At 40.8% G+C, this 16,320-nt stretch overlaps 1 protein-coding gene across 1 annotated transcript; it reads left to right on the top strand.

The window, feature by feature from the left end:
* The first annotated feature begins 320 nt into the window (after positions 1-320).
* Positions 321-16,247, top strand: LOC307127442 (uncharacterized protein). Its single transcript, XM_079818658.1, has 3 exons — positions 321-369; positions 592-726; positions 14,650-16,247. Exons 2-3 carry the CDS (start codon positions 642-644, stop codon positions 16,098-16,100), a joined length of 1,536 nt encoding a protein of 511 aa, XP_079674784.1. The 5' UTR covers positions 321-369; positions 592-641; the 3' UTR covers positions 16,101-16,247.
* Positions 16,248-16,320: the final 73 nt, after the last annotated feature.

Raw genomic sequence — 16,320 nt, 5'->3', positions numbered from 1 at the left:
TTAGGCAATTATGCTATGAGGCTAACGATATTTAATATTGCATTTATAAAAATGTAATATAAATTAATATTAAATCTATTCACTGGAGTGAACCATACATATTCACGGCATAAAGCAGAAACGCAATTTGCATAATACTAGTACTAATAACAATGATGTCAATGAAAACATTTTTAATGTCAATACCACAAAACGCATTATAGTGTAATGACAATCAGAGTGGAGCCTCGTTTGGGGTGGAGTGTATTATATTTTCACCTCATTGGACGACATCATCAATTTCACTAAATACTTTCGCGACTTTTATTTTGATCTGTGTTGTGGCGTCATAATTCTGCACCAGAGTTAGCTGAGAGATTCTGCTGAGAGGTTTGTGGATTGAAACCATTCGAATTTGGGGTGTTTAAAACGATTCAGAGCTGTTTTTTCCTTTACGAAGTATTGCAACATCGTAATAACGTAATTTAGAAACAGTAACGATACATGAATGGTGTAACATTGAGTGTATAAATGATGTTTAAAGCACATCTGCACGAGTTGCAGTTTCTTCAGTTAACATTAATTATTCTCATCGTTTTAAACATGACATAGCGCGAAAACAGGTTCAGGCGAAACAACTGAAGATCTGCGTGACATTAAGCATGGAGTTTGTTAAAGAAGAGAGTGAAGACATAAGAATTCCAGAACCGTGCAGAGTGAAAGATGAAGTTACTGAGGACCAAATAGGTTGGTTTCCACTTTTTCCTTTAAAGAAATGAATAATAAAATATTCAAAATGTTTTAAGATGATAAACAAACTGAATCACACCGTTAATGCAGGACTGAATGTAATTGTTAAATCATTTAACAAGTTATTTAATAATGTATCTTTACTGCTTAGCTAAAAATGGAATTTGAAAATTCAACTGTTAAAGCATGAAATAAGGTTTTTTATTAAAATTTTAATGATATTGACAACATATTTGTAAAGTTGCAGACATGACTGTCCATTTTAAGAAGAGACGCTATATTATTTGTCTATTTTAATACAGTACATATGATAATATTTCCATAAATAGACACTTAGACTCTTGTCCGATGTATATTATATAATCTACACGAGCCATTGTGCTTGGACCCCGCTGATCATTTCAAGTTCAACAGGATTGTTTCATTGACCTTCTGTATCGTTGCCCACAACGCTTCAGTGACAGGACTTTGAAATAGCAAAAAGGGAAAACAATAAAAGGCATGTCTTGCATCACATCCAGCAAGCCAGCTCCGTCCAAGCTCCATGATACATGATAAATCGCACCACGCTCTCTGTGTGACTACCGGTCAAATAGTATGACTAAATAATGCTATTTTGTAATTATTTAGCAATAATTAAATTATGTTTAACATGTTGAAGTAGCCTTCTTCTCTGGCTAAGTATTGACCAGCCGCTACTGATCTTAAGGGATGGGCATTTTTGTACATTTTTTATTTTGAGTACTGATAGCGCTCAAAAAACAGGTATTCAAGTTCTCACAGTGCAGGCATGTCTGTCATGGCGATAAGGAAAATATTTAACCGTTACAAAAATATATGATGCATCCTATTTGAGATTAATCAGATATCCTTGATACACAACATAAATGTAACCCATTATACTATTTTGGGCTGTGCCAGATAGAGCTGCACGATTAATCGTTAAAAGATTGCAATCTCGATTCAAACACTCACGCAATCTTATTCCTAAATGAGTACGATTCTGCTATGTCTTTTATGCCTGTTTCACATCGCAAGCATCAGTGTAGCGTGAACTGCATGTTTTGCCGCTGCCCATTGAATGACGGGTGTCCACTGGCACGAAGCAAGCATTTCCAATACATTCATATGAACTTCCATAGGAATTAATTGAAAACACTCTCTCTTTTCCGCGCCATCGTGACACGCACCGTGAGAGGCTCGGCCGCCACACTTGATATGGGCAATGACAAAACACGTGCTGCTCGCGCTCCATTAAAGCTTGCGATGTGAAACTGTTTAAAATGAAGACTTTGGTTAACCTTTGAAAGTATGATCATTACACTGCAACACTCAAACCTGCGTTCACGTAGTAGAGAGTGGCTGTCATGTATGAAGCAGCTTACCAAACAAACAAAAGTCTTTTCAACCACACATTATCGTTATTTATTATGTGTTACAAACATTTAAATTACGGGATAAAATTGTGTAGTTTGGGTATAAACACGGTATTGATCAAAATAAGATTAAATCATCTTTTAAAAAAGTATGTTAACACTTGGAGGCTATGTATTGTATTGATTATCTTTACGCCAGAAGGTGGCGACAAGTGAGTGATTAACAAAAAAAGTGTTCATTCAATTAAAAGATTTATTCACAAATGCAGATGCATCCAATAATGAAGTCGCAATGAATGAGACATTGACTCCATTCAAATTATTTTTAATTTTGTTCAAATTAATATATCTTTTAAATAGGCTAAAGCAATGACCATTTTTTCAGAACCATTAGTTTGTTTTGTTTAGTTGTCTGATGTTTTTCTTCTTCTTCAGAATCATGGGACAATGCGGTCTCCATTATACACAAAAAAATCTAGCAGCTCTAGTCCCAGACGAAAGTATGGATGAAACGGGATGGAAATTTCACATTACGATTATAGTGACCCAAATTATCACGGTTATCAATATTATCACGGTTTTGTTCAAATGAGATGAAAGTGTTCAAAAAGAACAGATGCACACACTTAAAACATTTAAACAACTTTTATATTTGAAAATCAACAAACAACAAATAAATCAAGCAGCTCTGCAGTTTTTTAAGCTAGATTCTGTGGGATTTCCTTCCTTATAATGGCCGTCGTCAACAGCAACGCATAAATAATAATAATTTGGTGTAAATATAATCTCTAATATTATCTCTGTAAATATATTCTCAAGCAATATTCTCATCAGTGTTCAGCAATTATGCATTTAAATCTAGCATATTTTGTGTACAAGCTCAAACAGTATCCTAGTGAAATAATGCATATCCATATTTCCATATGATTTGACAGTTTATTTTATTAAATATCAAAATGTGTATCATACCTGACACCTAGATGAACACTTTACAGTCAGTTTTATGACTGTCATTCCCTTCAAATGCTATTGAAGTTTGAAACGTGTATAACCTTACCAATGTTGTATGTAACTTTAGAGACGGTCCCTAAATTTGTCAGCCTTGTGCCAGTCATGTCAGATGCGCTGTGGTTCTGCTGTGTTTGTTTGAAATTATTTTCGCTGCTGAAATAGAACGAAAACAGTCAACCACTGTATGATGAATGAATCTCCTGCGTACATTGCACGTTTATCTCTGCTTTGAGTGTAGATTTCAGCGAGTGAGAGCGCCGCGCGCTCTGAACATAACTCCGGCTAATCTGAACACCTCTGATTATGAGACATTGCATTCATAAACTTAATAGAAACCCGTGTGAGTGGTTATAATGCGCAACGCGATTATAACAGATGGCTTTTGAGAAGACTATAATAAGTTAAACCGCCGAAGTGGCTAGTGTCGTGTGCAGCCGAAATAACGTTACACCCGCAAATGGCGGTTGTTAATGTCAAGCCCTGATTATTATCCCTTAAATGTCACCCTAGTCTTGACTGAATTTGTTCGTTCGCTTCACGTTATTATTTCCCAGACGTAGTTTTGGTTTTGAGGTCAAAGTCCACTTGCCTTGCGTTCGTAGTTTTGAAGTGTTCACAGCGACTTTCTTCTGGCATGTTCTGCAGACAGTCTGACCATCTTCGATTAAGTTTCCCTCAGGACTTTTGTAAAAGCCAAAATATGACCACACCTCAGATGTGGTCCTTTTAGAAATCTGAAAAATATCCCGGCGCTGTCACTGCCATCTGCCATTTCTTCTCATTCAAAATACAGCGGTGTGCTGTGCCTGCGTCAGACTGACTGGACAAGATTTACCGCAAATTTTCAAAATCGTGATAATCACACAAGGTTTTAATGATAATTAAATTTTAAACGATATTACTTACTGTTAGGGGTGTAACGATTCGTTTTAACAACGATACGATTCATATCACGATTTGAGGTTGTCGATACGATTCAAGGACGATATTGGTTCATTTAGAACGATACGATCCGAAACGATTCAGTGACTTGAAATCGATTCAGTAACTTTTTAGTCAAAAATTGTGTGACTGAAATAAATATCTGGATACTGGTCAGTGCAGGTGAAGTTTCCTAGATTCCTGTTGTTTCTTGTAAGGGAATCCGGTATATCAATTAATTATGGATATAAACAAACAAGTAAACAACAATTAATGGCAAATGCATTCAAATTTTATTTGAATAAAGTGCAACCAACAGTTTAGGTTGAATTAACAGGAAGTTAACCTTTTCTGCTCTCATTTTCAATATTCAATACATTTTCAATAAAAGCACAGTAAGTGCAACCAACATTTCAACAGTAGGTTAACCTGCTACTTCTGCTTTTGTTATCCAACATAATAATATTACAATATTAATATCAAAAATAAAGTGCAACTAACTTCTCTTCAGGTTTAATTAATAGTAGGTTTACCTGCAACTTTTGCTGTTGTTTTTCAACATTAAAATAATACAAATACAATATTAATATAAAAAATAAAGTGCAACTAACTTCTCTTCAGATTTAATTAATAGTAGGTTTACCTGCAACTTTTGCTGTTGTTTTTCAACATTAAAATAATACAAATACAATATTAATATCAAAAATAAAGTGCAACCAACATTTCTTCAGGTTGAATAAACTGGCTGAACCTGCTACTACTCTCAGTTTAATAAACAAACAATATTTAACAAAAGATAAAATGTACCAACTACTCTTCAATGACTCTACAGATTTCTTTTTCAACAATATCAACATGATCTGACCGCAGAACACTTCTCTGTGCGTTCACTATGTCGCCAGCAGTACTAAAAACTCGCTCTGCTGGCGCACTAGTGTCAGGAATTCACTATGCACAGGTAACAAGCAAGTTACAGGTACAGTACAGGTAGCTCTTTCTCTTGGTGGCTTGATAATTTCTCGCTCGTTGGCTTCTCCTCTGCCATGCGCCATGCTATGTTTTGTTTTCTCAAGCCCCGTTCACACCGCCAGCAACACGCAGCGACAAAGCGACACAATCCCATTCATTTCAATGAGCGCTGCTGCTGGTGCGTTGCGATGATGTCACAGATAGGCAGACTGAATCGAGTAACGTTTAACGCCTTTATCATTAAAAGTGCTAAGAAAAAACATCCATATAAAGTCTGACGTGCTTAAATCCAATGCGTTATTTTCTATGATCGATACAATCGATTGATTACCTTTTAAAACGATGTTAGATCGATATATGTCGTCCGGAAGGCCAACTTGCCGAGCACAGATCGATGTAGTTAGATCATAAGAAAATAAATCGATACATCGATGTAGTAGATGAATCGTTACACCCCTACTAACTGTCACAAAATTTTATTGTGGTTTATCGTGAAACCGGTAATCGTTTCATCCCTAGACGAAAGTTGACCAATCGTTGTGATTTCTGTCATGGCTCCTAAACGGTAGTCCTATGTCGTACAGTGAGAGGGGTTCAAAGAGGACCATTGTTACGGTCTTGAGACCAAAGATAGCCTACAACAATTTTCTGACAGTTTCAGAAGTTTTAACATGATGATCTCATAGTATGTTTGGTGCTACGACCTTCGTCTGCTTCCTCCTCTTTTTTTTAAGCGCACACAATTGCTAAAGCGTGATTCATCTTGCTCTATTTGTTCATCACTAGTGCATGCTGATGATATTTTCTCTAGGGCTGCAACAACGAATCAATAAAAATCGATTATTAAAAGAGTTGGCAACGAATTTCATTATCGATTCGTTGTGTCGCGCGACTATTATACCCGTCAATAAGACGCGGAGATGTATAAAAAAAGCACGGTTGAGCGCAAAGCAGAGTGGAAGCGGGCGAGCCGTGCTGTACCCGTCATACCACGCAGCGGAAAAGCAAACCGAGCCAAGCCCTACCAGTCGAAAAGCGCCATTAATAAATCGAAAAAGTGTGTTAATTGCAGTAAAAGCGACGCGACATGGCATGGGAGCTCCACTGTGGTGATTCAGCACCTAAAACGAAAACATCTTGGAGTCCAGTGACTGCCTTCACGTGCTCTCGGAATTATCGTAAATACGAGTTTCCTTGGTAAACATTGCACATGATGAACGCCCTCACATTTTGAAACTTGAATGCAATGCACTCGTAATCATGACTTCAGAAGTCGGAATCATCAAATTTCCGATAGCACGTGAAGGCAGCTTTAGTCACTACAAAATCCCACTTTTGTTCCGTTTGGAAGTGAGGAGCGTGCCGTCCCTCCAGTAGCTCTTCTGGTGCTTGTTTACTCGTTATCCAGCTTGACAAGCATGACAAGTTAGCGTTAGCTTTTTAATAACAGTAGTAAAGCAGGGGTGGGATAGTTTGCAAGACTAAAGACACGTTTTTATTCACTTGCCTTTTTTGGCCCATTCATTTTTCAATCTGTTGCTATGTTAATTTCGTTGACAAATAATTTGTCAGTATTTTAATCAACAACATTTTTCACAGACAAAAACGAGACGAAAATCAAAACCAGCTTTGAATGACAAAAACTGACTAATATCTATTGTCATTTTCGGTCAGCATTCGGTCTTAAAGTGATAGCAGTCCATTAACCTGCTCCATTTGTGCTCTTAATATTAATCAAACAACACAAGACAGAGAAAATCACCTCTTTTTTAATAAGGATTCATTATATTTATTATACATTAATTATTGAATCCATATTTAATCTGTAAGGAATGTTGTCTGCAAGTTGTTATAAAGAATGCATATCATTCATCGAAAATAAGACATTGTGTTCTTCTTTAGGAGTAGTTTTATTTAATTGTTACATAATATTTTTTAATATGTCACAGCAGTTAAATCTGTGTCTGGATTTAATATCATTCATATTAATAGGTTAAAACAGTAGATGTTTTCTCCAGGAGTATATGATGGGTTTGGACATTTTAGAGAAATTCTTAATGCATTGCAATTTAACTAAACCCATTAATTTTGTTTGTGAGTGTGTGCATCTGAGTGTAGTGTAGAGAAGAAGTTCTAACATCCTGTTAAGTTTTCTGATTTGTATTTTTCTTTATATATAAAAAAAAAAAAGATTTATTGTAGCAACCTGTGCACTTTCTGAAGATTTTTTGCACTGTGAATTTGCACTCTCAGTTCTGTTTTTGAATAAAGGATTGGAAATTAATGGGGGGGTTTTTTATCCGATGCATCGATTAATCGAAGAATTAATCGACAGATTAATCGATTATTAAAATAATCGTTAGTTGCAGCCCTAATTTTCTCCTCCTATACTAGCTTGCATTGTAGCCTAAGATTCTATATAGGTGTCATCATCGTATAGTCTACATACATGTTGTACCCAAGTTTATTAGGTCCATGTCGCACATTGTGATTTGTAATGATCTGTAGCAGGCATTACTCCCGTTGTGGAATGCCCTCACTCTTCCCGTAACAACAAACACGGTAACTAAAGCACAAAGAATTCACAACATTCTGTAACATTCTCATTACAATATTATGTATATGGCAGATTGGCGCTGCACATCATGCACTGTATTTTTATCTACTCTATCAAGTTATTAAAGACATCCTGCACATTTTCAAAGCTATGACGAGAAGCGATTTTAATAAGCCTACTGCTGAAAAAAATATGACGAGAAAAAACAATATCAGATGATAAGTAATTTATAATTGAATATTGAGAAAACTAAGGAATTATGCTGTGGGAAACAAAATAGGATCAGTACGGCTGGTATTTCATATGAACAAATTACTATAAAGGGTGAAAAGGTAGAGCAAGTTTCAAAGTTTAAACATTTAGGTACCATTATTGATGATATACTTTAATTCCAGGAAAATGTGGACCATATACATAAAAAAGGAAGACAGCGTTTAGGTTTACTTAGGAAACTAAGGAATTGTAATAGTGATAGAAGGATTTTAACTATTGTTTATAGATCAATTATTTAAAGTATTTTAACATAACATAATTTCATGGTATGGAAATTTAACGATAAGGCAGAAAAATAAATTGACACGAGTAATTAATGAAGCAAGCAAAAACAAAGTACAATACAAGAGCTGTTCTCACATTTTATGGGAAAACGGCAATATTTAAAGGCATATTTATATGAGTAGGTGCTTGTACACATATGAGAGAATGCATGTTACATGCATATTCCATCCATCCATCTTCTTCCGCTTTATCCAGGGCCGGGTCGCGGGGGCAGCAGTCTAAGCAGAGATGCCCAGACTTCCCTCTCCCTAGACACTTCCTCTAGCTCTTCCGGGGGGACACCGAGGCGTTCCCAGGCCAGCCGGAAGACATAGTCCCTCCAGCGTGTCCTAGGTCTTCCCCGGGGCCTCCTCCCGGTTGGACATGCCCGAAACACCTTCCCGGGAAGGCGCTCAGGAGGCATCCGGAACAGATGCCCGAGCCACCTCAACTGACCCCTCTCGATGTGGAGGAGCAGCGGCTCTACTCCGAGTTCCTCCCGAGTGACTGAGCTCCTCACCCTATCTCTAAGGGAGCGCCCAGCCACCCTGCGGAGAAAACTCATTTCGGCCGCCTGTATCCGGGATCTTGTCCTTTCGGTCATGACCCAAAGCTCATGACCATAGGTGAGAGTAGGAACGTAGATTGACCGGTAAATCGAGAGCTTCGCCTTACGGCTTAGCTCTTTCTTCACCACAACAGACCGGTACATCGACCGCATTACTGCAGAAGCTGCACCGATCCGTTTGTCAATCTCCCGTTCCATCCTCCCCTCACTCGTGAACAAGACCCCTAGATACTTGAACTCCTCCACTTGAGGCAGGAACTCTCCACCAACCTGAAGAGGGCAAACCACCCTTTTCCGACTGAGGACCATGGCCTCGGATTTGGAGGTGCTGATCCTCATCCCAGCCGCTTCACACTCGGCTGCAAACCGTCCCAGTGCATGCTGAAGGTCCTGGTTAGAAGGGGCCAACACGACAACGTCATCCGCAAAGAGCAGAGACGAAACCGCGTGGTCCCCAAACCTGACACCCTCCGGCCCCTGGCTGCGCCTAGAAATTCTGTCCATAAAAATTATGAACAGAACCGGCGACAAAGGGCAGCCCTGCCGGAGTCCAACATGCACCGGGAACAAGTCTGACTTACTGCCGGCAATGCGGACCAAACTCCTGCTTTGGTCGTACAGGGACCGGACAGCCCTTAGCAAAGGACCCCGGACCCCATACTCCCCGAGCACCCTCCACAGGACGCCGCGAGGGACACAGTCGAATGCCTTCTCCAAATCCACAAAACACATGTGGACTGGTTGGGCAAACTCCCATGAACCCTCCAGCACCCTGTAGAGGGTATAGAGCTGGTCCAGTGTACCACGGCCCGGATGAAAACCAGACTGTTCCTCCTGAATCCGAGGTTCTACTATCGGCCGAATTCTCCTCTCCAGTACCCTGGCATAGACTTTCCCGGGGAGGCTGAGAAGTGTGATCCCCCTGTAGTTGGAACACACCCTCCGGTCCCCCTTCTTAAAAAGAGGGACCACCACCCCGGTCTGCCATCCCAGAGGCACTGTCCCCGACCGCCACGCGATGTTGCAGAGGCGTGTCAGCCAAGACAGCCCCACAACATCCAGAGACTTGAGGTACTCAGGGCGGATCTCATCCACCCCCGGTGCCTTGCCACCGAGGAGTTTCTTGACCACCTCGGTGACTTCAGCCCGGGTGATGGACGAGTCCTCCTCTGAGCCCCCAGCCTCTGCTTCCTCAATGGAAGGCGTGATGGCGGGATTGAGGAGATCCTCAAAGTATTCCTTCCACCGTCCGACGATATCCCCAGTTGAGGTCAACAGCCGCCCATCGCCACTGTAAACAGCGTTGGTAGGGCACTGCTTCCCCCTCCTGAGGCGCCGGATGGTTTGCCAGAATCTCTTCGAGGCCAGCCGATAGTCCTTTTCCATGGCCTCACCGAACTCCTCCCAGGCCCGAGTTTTTGCCTCCACAACCACCCGGGCTGCAGTCCGCTTAGCCTGCCGGTACATGTCAGCTGCCTCAGGAGTCCCACAAGCCAACCAGGCCCGATAGGACTCCTTCTTCAGCTTGACGGCATCCCTTACTTCCGGTGTCCACCACCGAGTTCGGGGATTGCCGCCTCGACATGCACCGGAGACCTTACGGCCACAGCTCCGAGCGGCAGCTTTGACAATGGAGGTGGAGAACATGGTCCATTCGGACTCAATATCTCCAGCCTCCCTCGGGATCCGGTCGAAGTTCTGCCGGAGGTGGGAGTTGAAGATCTCTCTGACAGGGGGCTCGGCCAAACGTTCCCAGCAGACCCTTACAGTACGCTTGGGTCTACCGGGTCTGTCCAGCTTCCTCCCCCGCCATCGGATCCAACTCACCACCAGGTGGTGATCAGTTGACAGCTCCGCCCCTCTCTTCACCCGAGTGTCCAAGACATACGGCCGCAGGTCAGATGAAACGACCACAAAGTCGATCATTGACCTACGACCTAGAGTGTCCTGGTGCCATGTGCACTGATGGACACTCTTATGCCTGAACATGGTGTTTGTTATGTACAAACCGTGACTAGCACAGAAGTCCAATAACTGAACACCACTCGGGTTCAGATCAGGGGGGCCGTTCCTCCCAATCACGCCCCTCCAGGTGTCACTGTCATTGCCCACGTGGGCGTTGAAGTCCCCCAGTAGAACGATGGAGTCCCCAGTCGGAGCACTTTCCAGCACCCCTCCCAGGGACATCAAAAAGGCCGGGTACTCTGCACTGCCGTTCGGCCCGTAGGCACAAACAACAGTGAGAGACCTATCCCTGAGCCGAAGCCGCAGGGAAACGACCCTCTCGTTCACCGGGGTAAACTCCAACACATGGCGGCAGAGCTGGGGGGCTATAAGCAAACCCACACCAGCCCGCCGCCTCTCACCATGGGCAACTCCAGAGTGGTGAAGAGTCCATCCCCTCTCGAGGAGTGTGGTTCCAGAGCCCAAGCCGTGCGTAGAGGTGATTCCGACTATCTCTAGTCGGAACCTCTCAACCTCACGCACAATCTCAGGCTCCTTCCCCGCCAGTGAGGTGACATTCCATGTCCCAAGAGCCAGTTTCCGTGTCCAGGGATCGGGTTGTCTAGGCTCCTGCCTTCGACTGCTGCCCGATCTTCTCCGCACCGGCCCCTTACGGTCCCTCCCGTGAGTGGTGGGCCCACGGGAAGGTGTCCCCACGTCGCTCCTTCGGGCTGAGCCCGGCCGGACCCCGTGGGGGAAGGCCCGGCCACCAGGCGCTCGCATACGAGCCCCAACCCCAGGCCTGGCTCCAGGGTGGGGCCCCGGCTGCGCCGTACCGGGCGACGTCACGGTCCTCGTTTTCCTTGTCGTCATAAGGGGTTTTTGAACTGCTCTTAGTCTGACCCGTCCCCTAGGACCTGTTTGCCTTGGGAGACCCTACCAGGGGCATATAGCCCCGGACAACATAGCTCCTAGGTTCATTCAGGTACTCAAACCCCTCCACCACGTTAAGGTGGCAGTTCAAGGAGGTTACATGCATATATATATATATATATATATATTTTTTTTTTTTCATATATAAATATTACATGCATATATATTTATTATTTTTATTAGGGGTGTGACGATACACCCATGCCACGGTTCGGTTCATGTCATGGTTTTGGAGCTACGGTTCGATTTGGTTCGGTTCTGTTTGCTGTGGAGTCATGGTTCATGACAGGGCACCAGCAATAATAACACTAGATTCACTTTTAACTAAATAATAACAACAGCAATAATTTAACTTATTAACTTTATATTTATTAATTTTATACATTGGCTTTACGTTTTCTTTAGAGCAGTTAGCATACCCGAGTAAACTAAAATTAAATAAATGCCTCCACTGTAGACTAGTCATAAATAATCTACTCATTGTACCATTTACCATAATGTTTAAAAAAACAACAAAAAACAAGCGCATTTATTTAATAAAAATTGACGACACACAGAAGTAAATGTCCCACTTTAGCCTACTTAACAAACACATCAATTGTATGAATATGACTAATACTGATGAATAAATAGGCCTATTAGTTAAAGCTATTAAATAGCAGTTTTTTGTTAATACTATAAAGTAGCCACCACACTAATTTAAAAATAAACAAAATAACAAAGTGAAAATAAAGTGGCATTTTGGGATTATGGAAACAACAGTTACTATGGCGAATACACAATACGTCATTTATTTAATAAAGAGTGTGCGCTACGAGTGCAGTATAATGGCTGACAGGACAGGAAAGCGTTTTTTTTTTTAGGTGAGAGATTTTTTTATTTCGTAACAAGCTATGAAAATGACGATGTTGCTGGGACTCCAAGGTAGCATTTTGCCTACCTGGCTAAATTGGGGAACTGGTTTTCTTTGTCCTTCCATCATGCAACTTGACGTTCACCCAAGTCATGTGACATATACTTGAAAGACAAAAGTTAGTGTATATTTAGTAAATAATATTATTATAATAATATTTTGTAACGGTTCGAGTATAATAAGTAGGTTCGACATCAGAATATCACTGTTCGAACCATGGGTATCGTGTTTTTCGGGTTAGGTTTGAATATCGTTACACCCCTAATATATATTATTATGGTATTTACTTGGTCTATGTGTATGTTTGTTTTTTTTACAGGGACTAATGTGTTTTATGTGATTTTACAGGGACTAATGTGTTTTATGTGATTTTACAGGGACTAATGTGTTTTATGTGATTTTACTATGTGGAAGCGTGGATGTTTAGTATTGCCAGCGTCAAATATGAATTTCTGTCGAGGAACCTGAACAGACAACGTTTAACTAACTAACTAACTAAAATTACACTACTGGATTATCAATAATATCATCGATGTTTGTGAAAAAGAAACATCTTAAAGGAATATGATTGTCTGAAATAACCCAATCATAGTCAATAATGTCGGGCATTGCCATTTGAGCTGATGCTGAATAGTGAATGAACAGCGGTAAACTGAAGCACTGTGCTAGCAGGTTAATACACTTAACCAAACACTTTCTATATGAGATTAATCAGATATATACAACATAAAAGTCATATTACAACTTAAAGGATGCAAATGCCCACATGAACTTGACCGTGCTTGTCTGAATGTGTAAATCCTGCTATCAGGGCCGGCCCAAGCCTTTATAGGGCCCTAAGCAGAATTTTATTTGGGGGCCTCTCTGTGCAAATATGATTCACTATTTTCAATGCTTGATTATTCGCACACCATAAATCTAACACACCCATAATCAATTGTATTAGTTGTAGTTAGGGGTGTAACGATATTCAAACCGAACTGAAAAACCACAAAGTTAATAAGTTAAATTGTTGTTGTTGTTATTATTAAGTTAAAAGTGAATCTAGTGTTATTATTGCTGGTGCCCTGCCATGAACCATGACTCCGCAGTAAACAGAACCAAACTGAACCGAACCATGGCTCCAAAACTGTGACATGAACTGAACCGTGGCATTGGTGAATCGTTACACCCCTAGTTGTAGCTGTGTTGCTTGCATCATACCAATGTCTGCCTGGCATGTTTTTACCCTTATACGGTTCTTAGTTGTAACAGTAGCAAACCCACAAGAGTGGTCAGGTGTGCATTTGCACTTTAATATTCAAAGTCTTACAGTACTAATTGGCATACTTAACCCTTCTGCGACCTATATGGAAATTTGTCTTTTTCAGTTTTGTTTTTTTGGGGGGTTTTATCATTTTGATGTGATTGGGTTAATGTGCGCGTTTATATGTCACAATCTTCAAATTGGAATTGTTTTTTTTTGTTGACATGTGCGCACACATTGCACAAACCGAGTTTCCCACCATTTACGCACAATACCTATTCTCCTACATTGGCTCTGTATTTGTTTTAAACAGCAGACTTAATATTTATCAATTTCTTTTCATAATTTGGAGACAATATGAACCATTGTGCCATGCTGCTTATATTTATCACGCTGTAAACAAAGTTGTCCTGCTCTCCTTCACAGATGCAGAGTGAAAGGAGAATTTTATAATGACAGGACGCTCATTTATATGACACTTTATTCAACAGGAAAAACAGCTCGTTCCACTTGTCATATGTCATTATGGTATTTCTACGTCATTGCACATGCACAGTCCTTTCAGTTTCTATAAGTGTTTACATGTTCTCTCGATCGGATTAGAAGAGGAATAAGCCACCCCTTTCAATCCGATTTAAATTTAATTCAGATTGCGCTCAACCAGATCGATTAAGGTGTTTTACATGAAGGCATTTCAGTCCGATTGAGCTGTCAATCCGATTACTAATGAATTTTTTGATTGCATATAAACGTAGCCACTGCTTCTTTAGTAAATCCTGACAGTAGATTTTAACTCCAAAGAGGATTTGCACTGATGCAAGCTGTTAGTAAATCTGCCCCTAGTATGTCTGCAACTTTGTGCCATTAAACCGGTGATCACCTCTATTTCTTGTTTCATATTTCTTTCTTGAATTGATTTTTGACCATTTATTATGTTCATTTTAGACCTGAAGCTGCTGAAAGAGGAAAGTCAAGAACTGAATGAAGTGGAGGAAAAACACCATGATTTCACAAGTGGAGAAAAATCTTTTAGTGGCACAGAGACTGAAAAGAGTTCCTCTCACAAAAGAGCTGAGAAAACGGGATCGAAAAGTTGTTTCACTTGCCATCAATGTGGAAAGAGTTTCACGCGTGAAGGACACCTTCATAGCCACTTAAGAATTCACACTGGAGAGAGCCCTTTCCCTTGCCAACAGTGTGGGAAGAGTTTCAATCAAAAAGGAAACCTCAAAAGCCACATGAGAATTCACACTGGCGAGAGTCCCTTCACCTGCCAACAGTGTGGAAAGAGGTTCACTCAAAAAGGAAACCTTAAAAGCCATATGAGAATTCACACTGGCGAGTGCCCTTTCTACTGCAAACTGTGTGGGAAGAGCTTCGCACAAAAAGGAAACATTAGGCACCACATGAGAACTCACACTGGAGAGAAGCCTTTCAAATGTAATCAGTGTGGAAAGAGTTTCACACAAAAAGTAACCCTCAATGGCCACATGAAAATACACACAAGGGAGAACCGTTTCATTTGTCATCAGTGTGGAATGAGTTTCACAGACATGGAACACCTTAACAGACACGTGATAACTCACACTGGAGAAAAGCCTTTCAACTGCTCTCAGTGTGGAAGGAGGTTCCGGTTAAATAAAAACCTTAAGAGTCACATGAAAATCCACACTGGAGAGAAGCCTTACATCTGCCAATACTGTGGAAAGACTTACGCACACAAAGTAAACCTTAAGGTTCACGTAAGGCTTCATACTGGAGAGCGGCCTTTCATTTGCCCTCAGTGTGGAAAGGGTTTCACACATAAAGGAAATCTTAAGGGTCACATAAGACTTCACACTGGAGAGAGACCTTACACATGCCCTCAGTGTGGAATGAGTTTCACTTATCAAAGAGACCTGAAAAGTCATTTGCAGATTCATTCCGGTGAGACACTGCAATGTTCTGAGTGTGGAAAGAGGTTTGAAGAGAGGATCAACTTCATAAATCATCTGCGCCTTCACTCTGGTGAAAGGCTGTTTAATTGTGATCAATGTAGTAAAAAATTCCTTTTGCCATCTCACTTAGAGATACACCTGAAAAGTCATGCTGATGAGAGACCCTATTTGTGTTCTTTGTGTGGAAAGAGTTTTAAATGGCTTGGCAATTTAAAATCGCACCAGAAAATGCATAGCGGTGTGTATACCTGTTCCAGAGCAAGCTTCTTGAAACGACACCAACAAATCCTTATTGGAAAAAAAATGGACACGGTTCCACTTTTCACTGTGTCAGAGACTTTAACACAAACACAAGTAGGGGTGCATGCTGGAGAGAAGCTATACAACTGCTCTTCATGTGGGATGAATTTCAGCACATCCATTTATCTTTTGGCTCATAAAAAGAAGCACTGTCAATAGTAGTCATAAAGAGCAAAGCTCATTTTCAGGTAAATGGTACGAATTAAGATCAAATGGTGTAATTTCTCCAAAAAGAGGCTAATTTGAAGTTCTATATAGGAAGCTTATAAGAGGTCAAAATGTTATTTCAATAAACTGGCAGTGCAATACCTCAATGTTTGAAGGGATAATGTTTGTTCATGTTGGATTGTGCTCTAGCATTAGTCAAGTCACCCTTATT

The sequence above is a fragment of the Gobio gobio genome (genome assembly GCF_949357685.1).
Source record: "Gobio gobio genome assembly, chromosome: 6".
Lineage (NCBI taxonomy): Eukaryota > Metazoa > Chordata > Actinopteri > Cypriniformes > Gobionidae > Gobio > Gobio gobio.
Note: the sequence above shows the minus strand (reverse complement) of the source record. Positions and strands in the feature narration are given on the sequence as shown.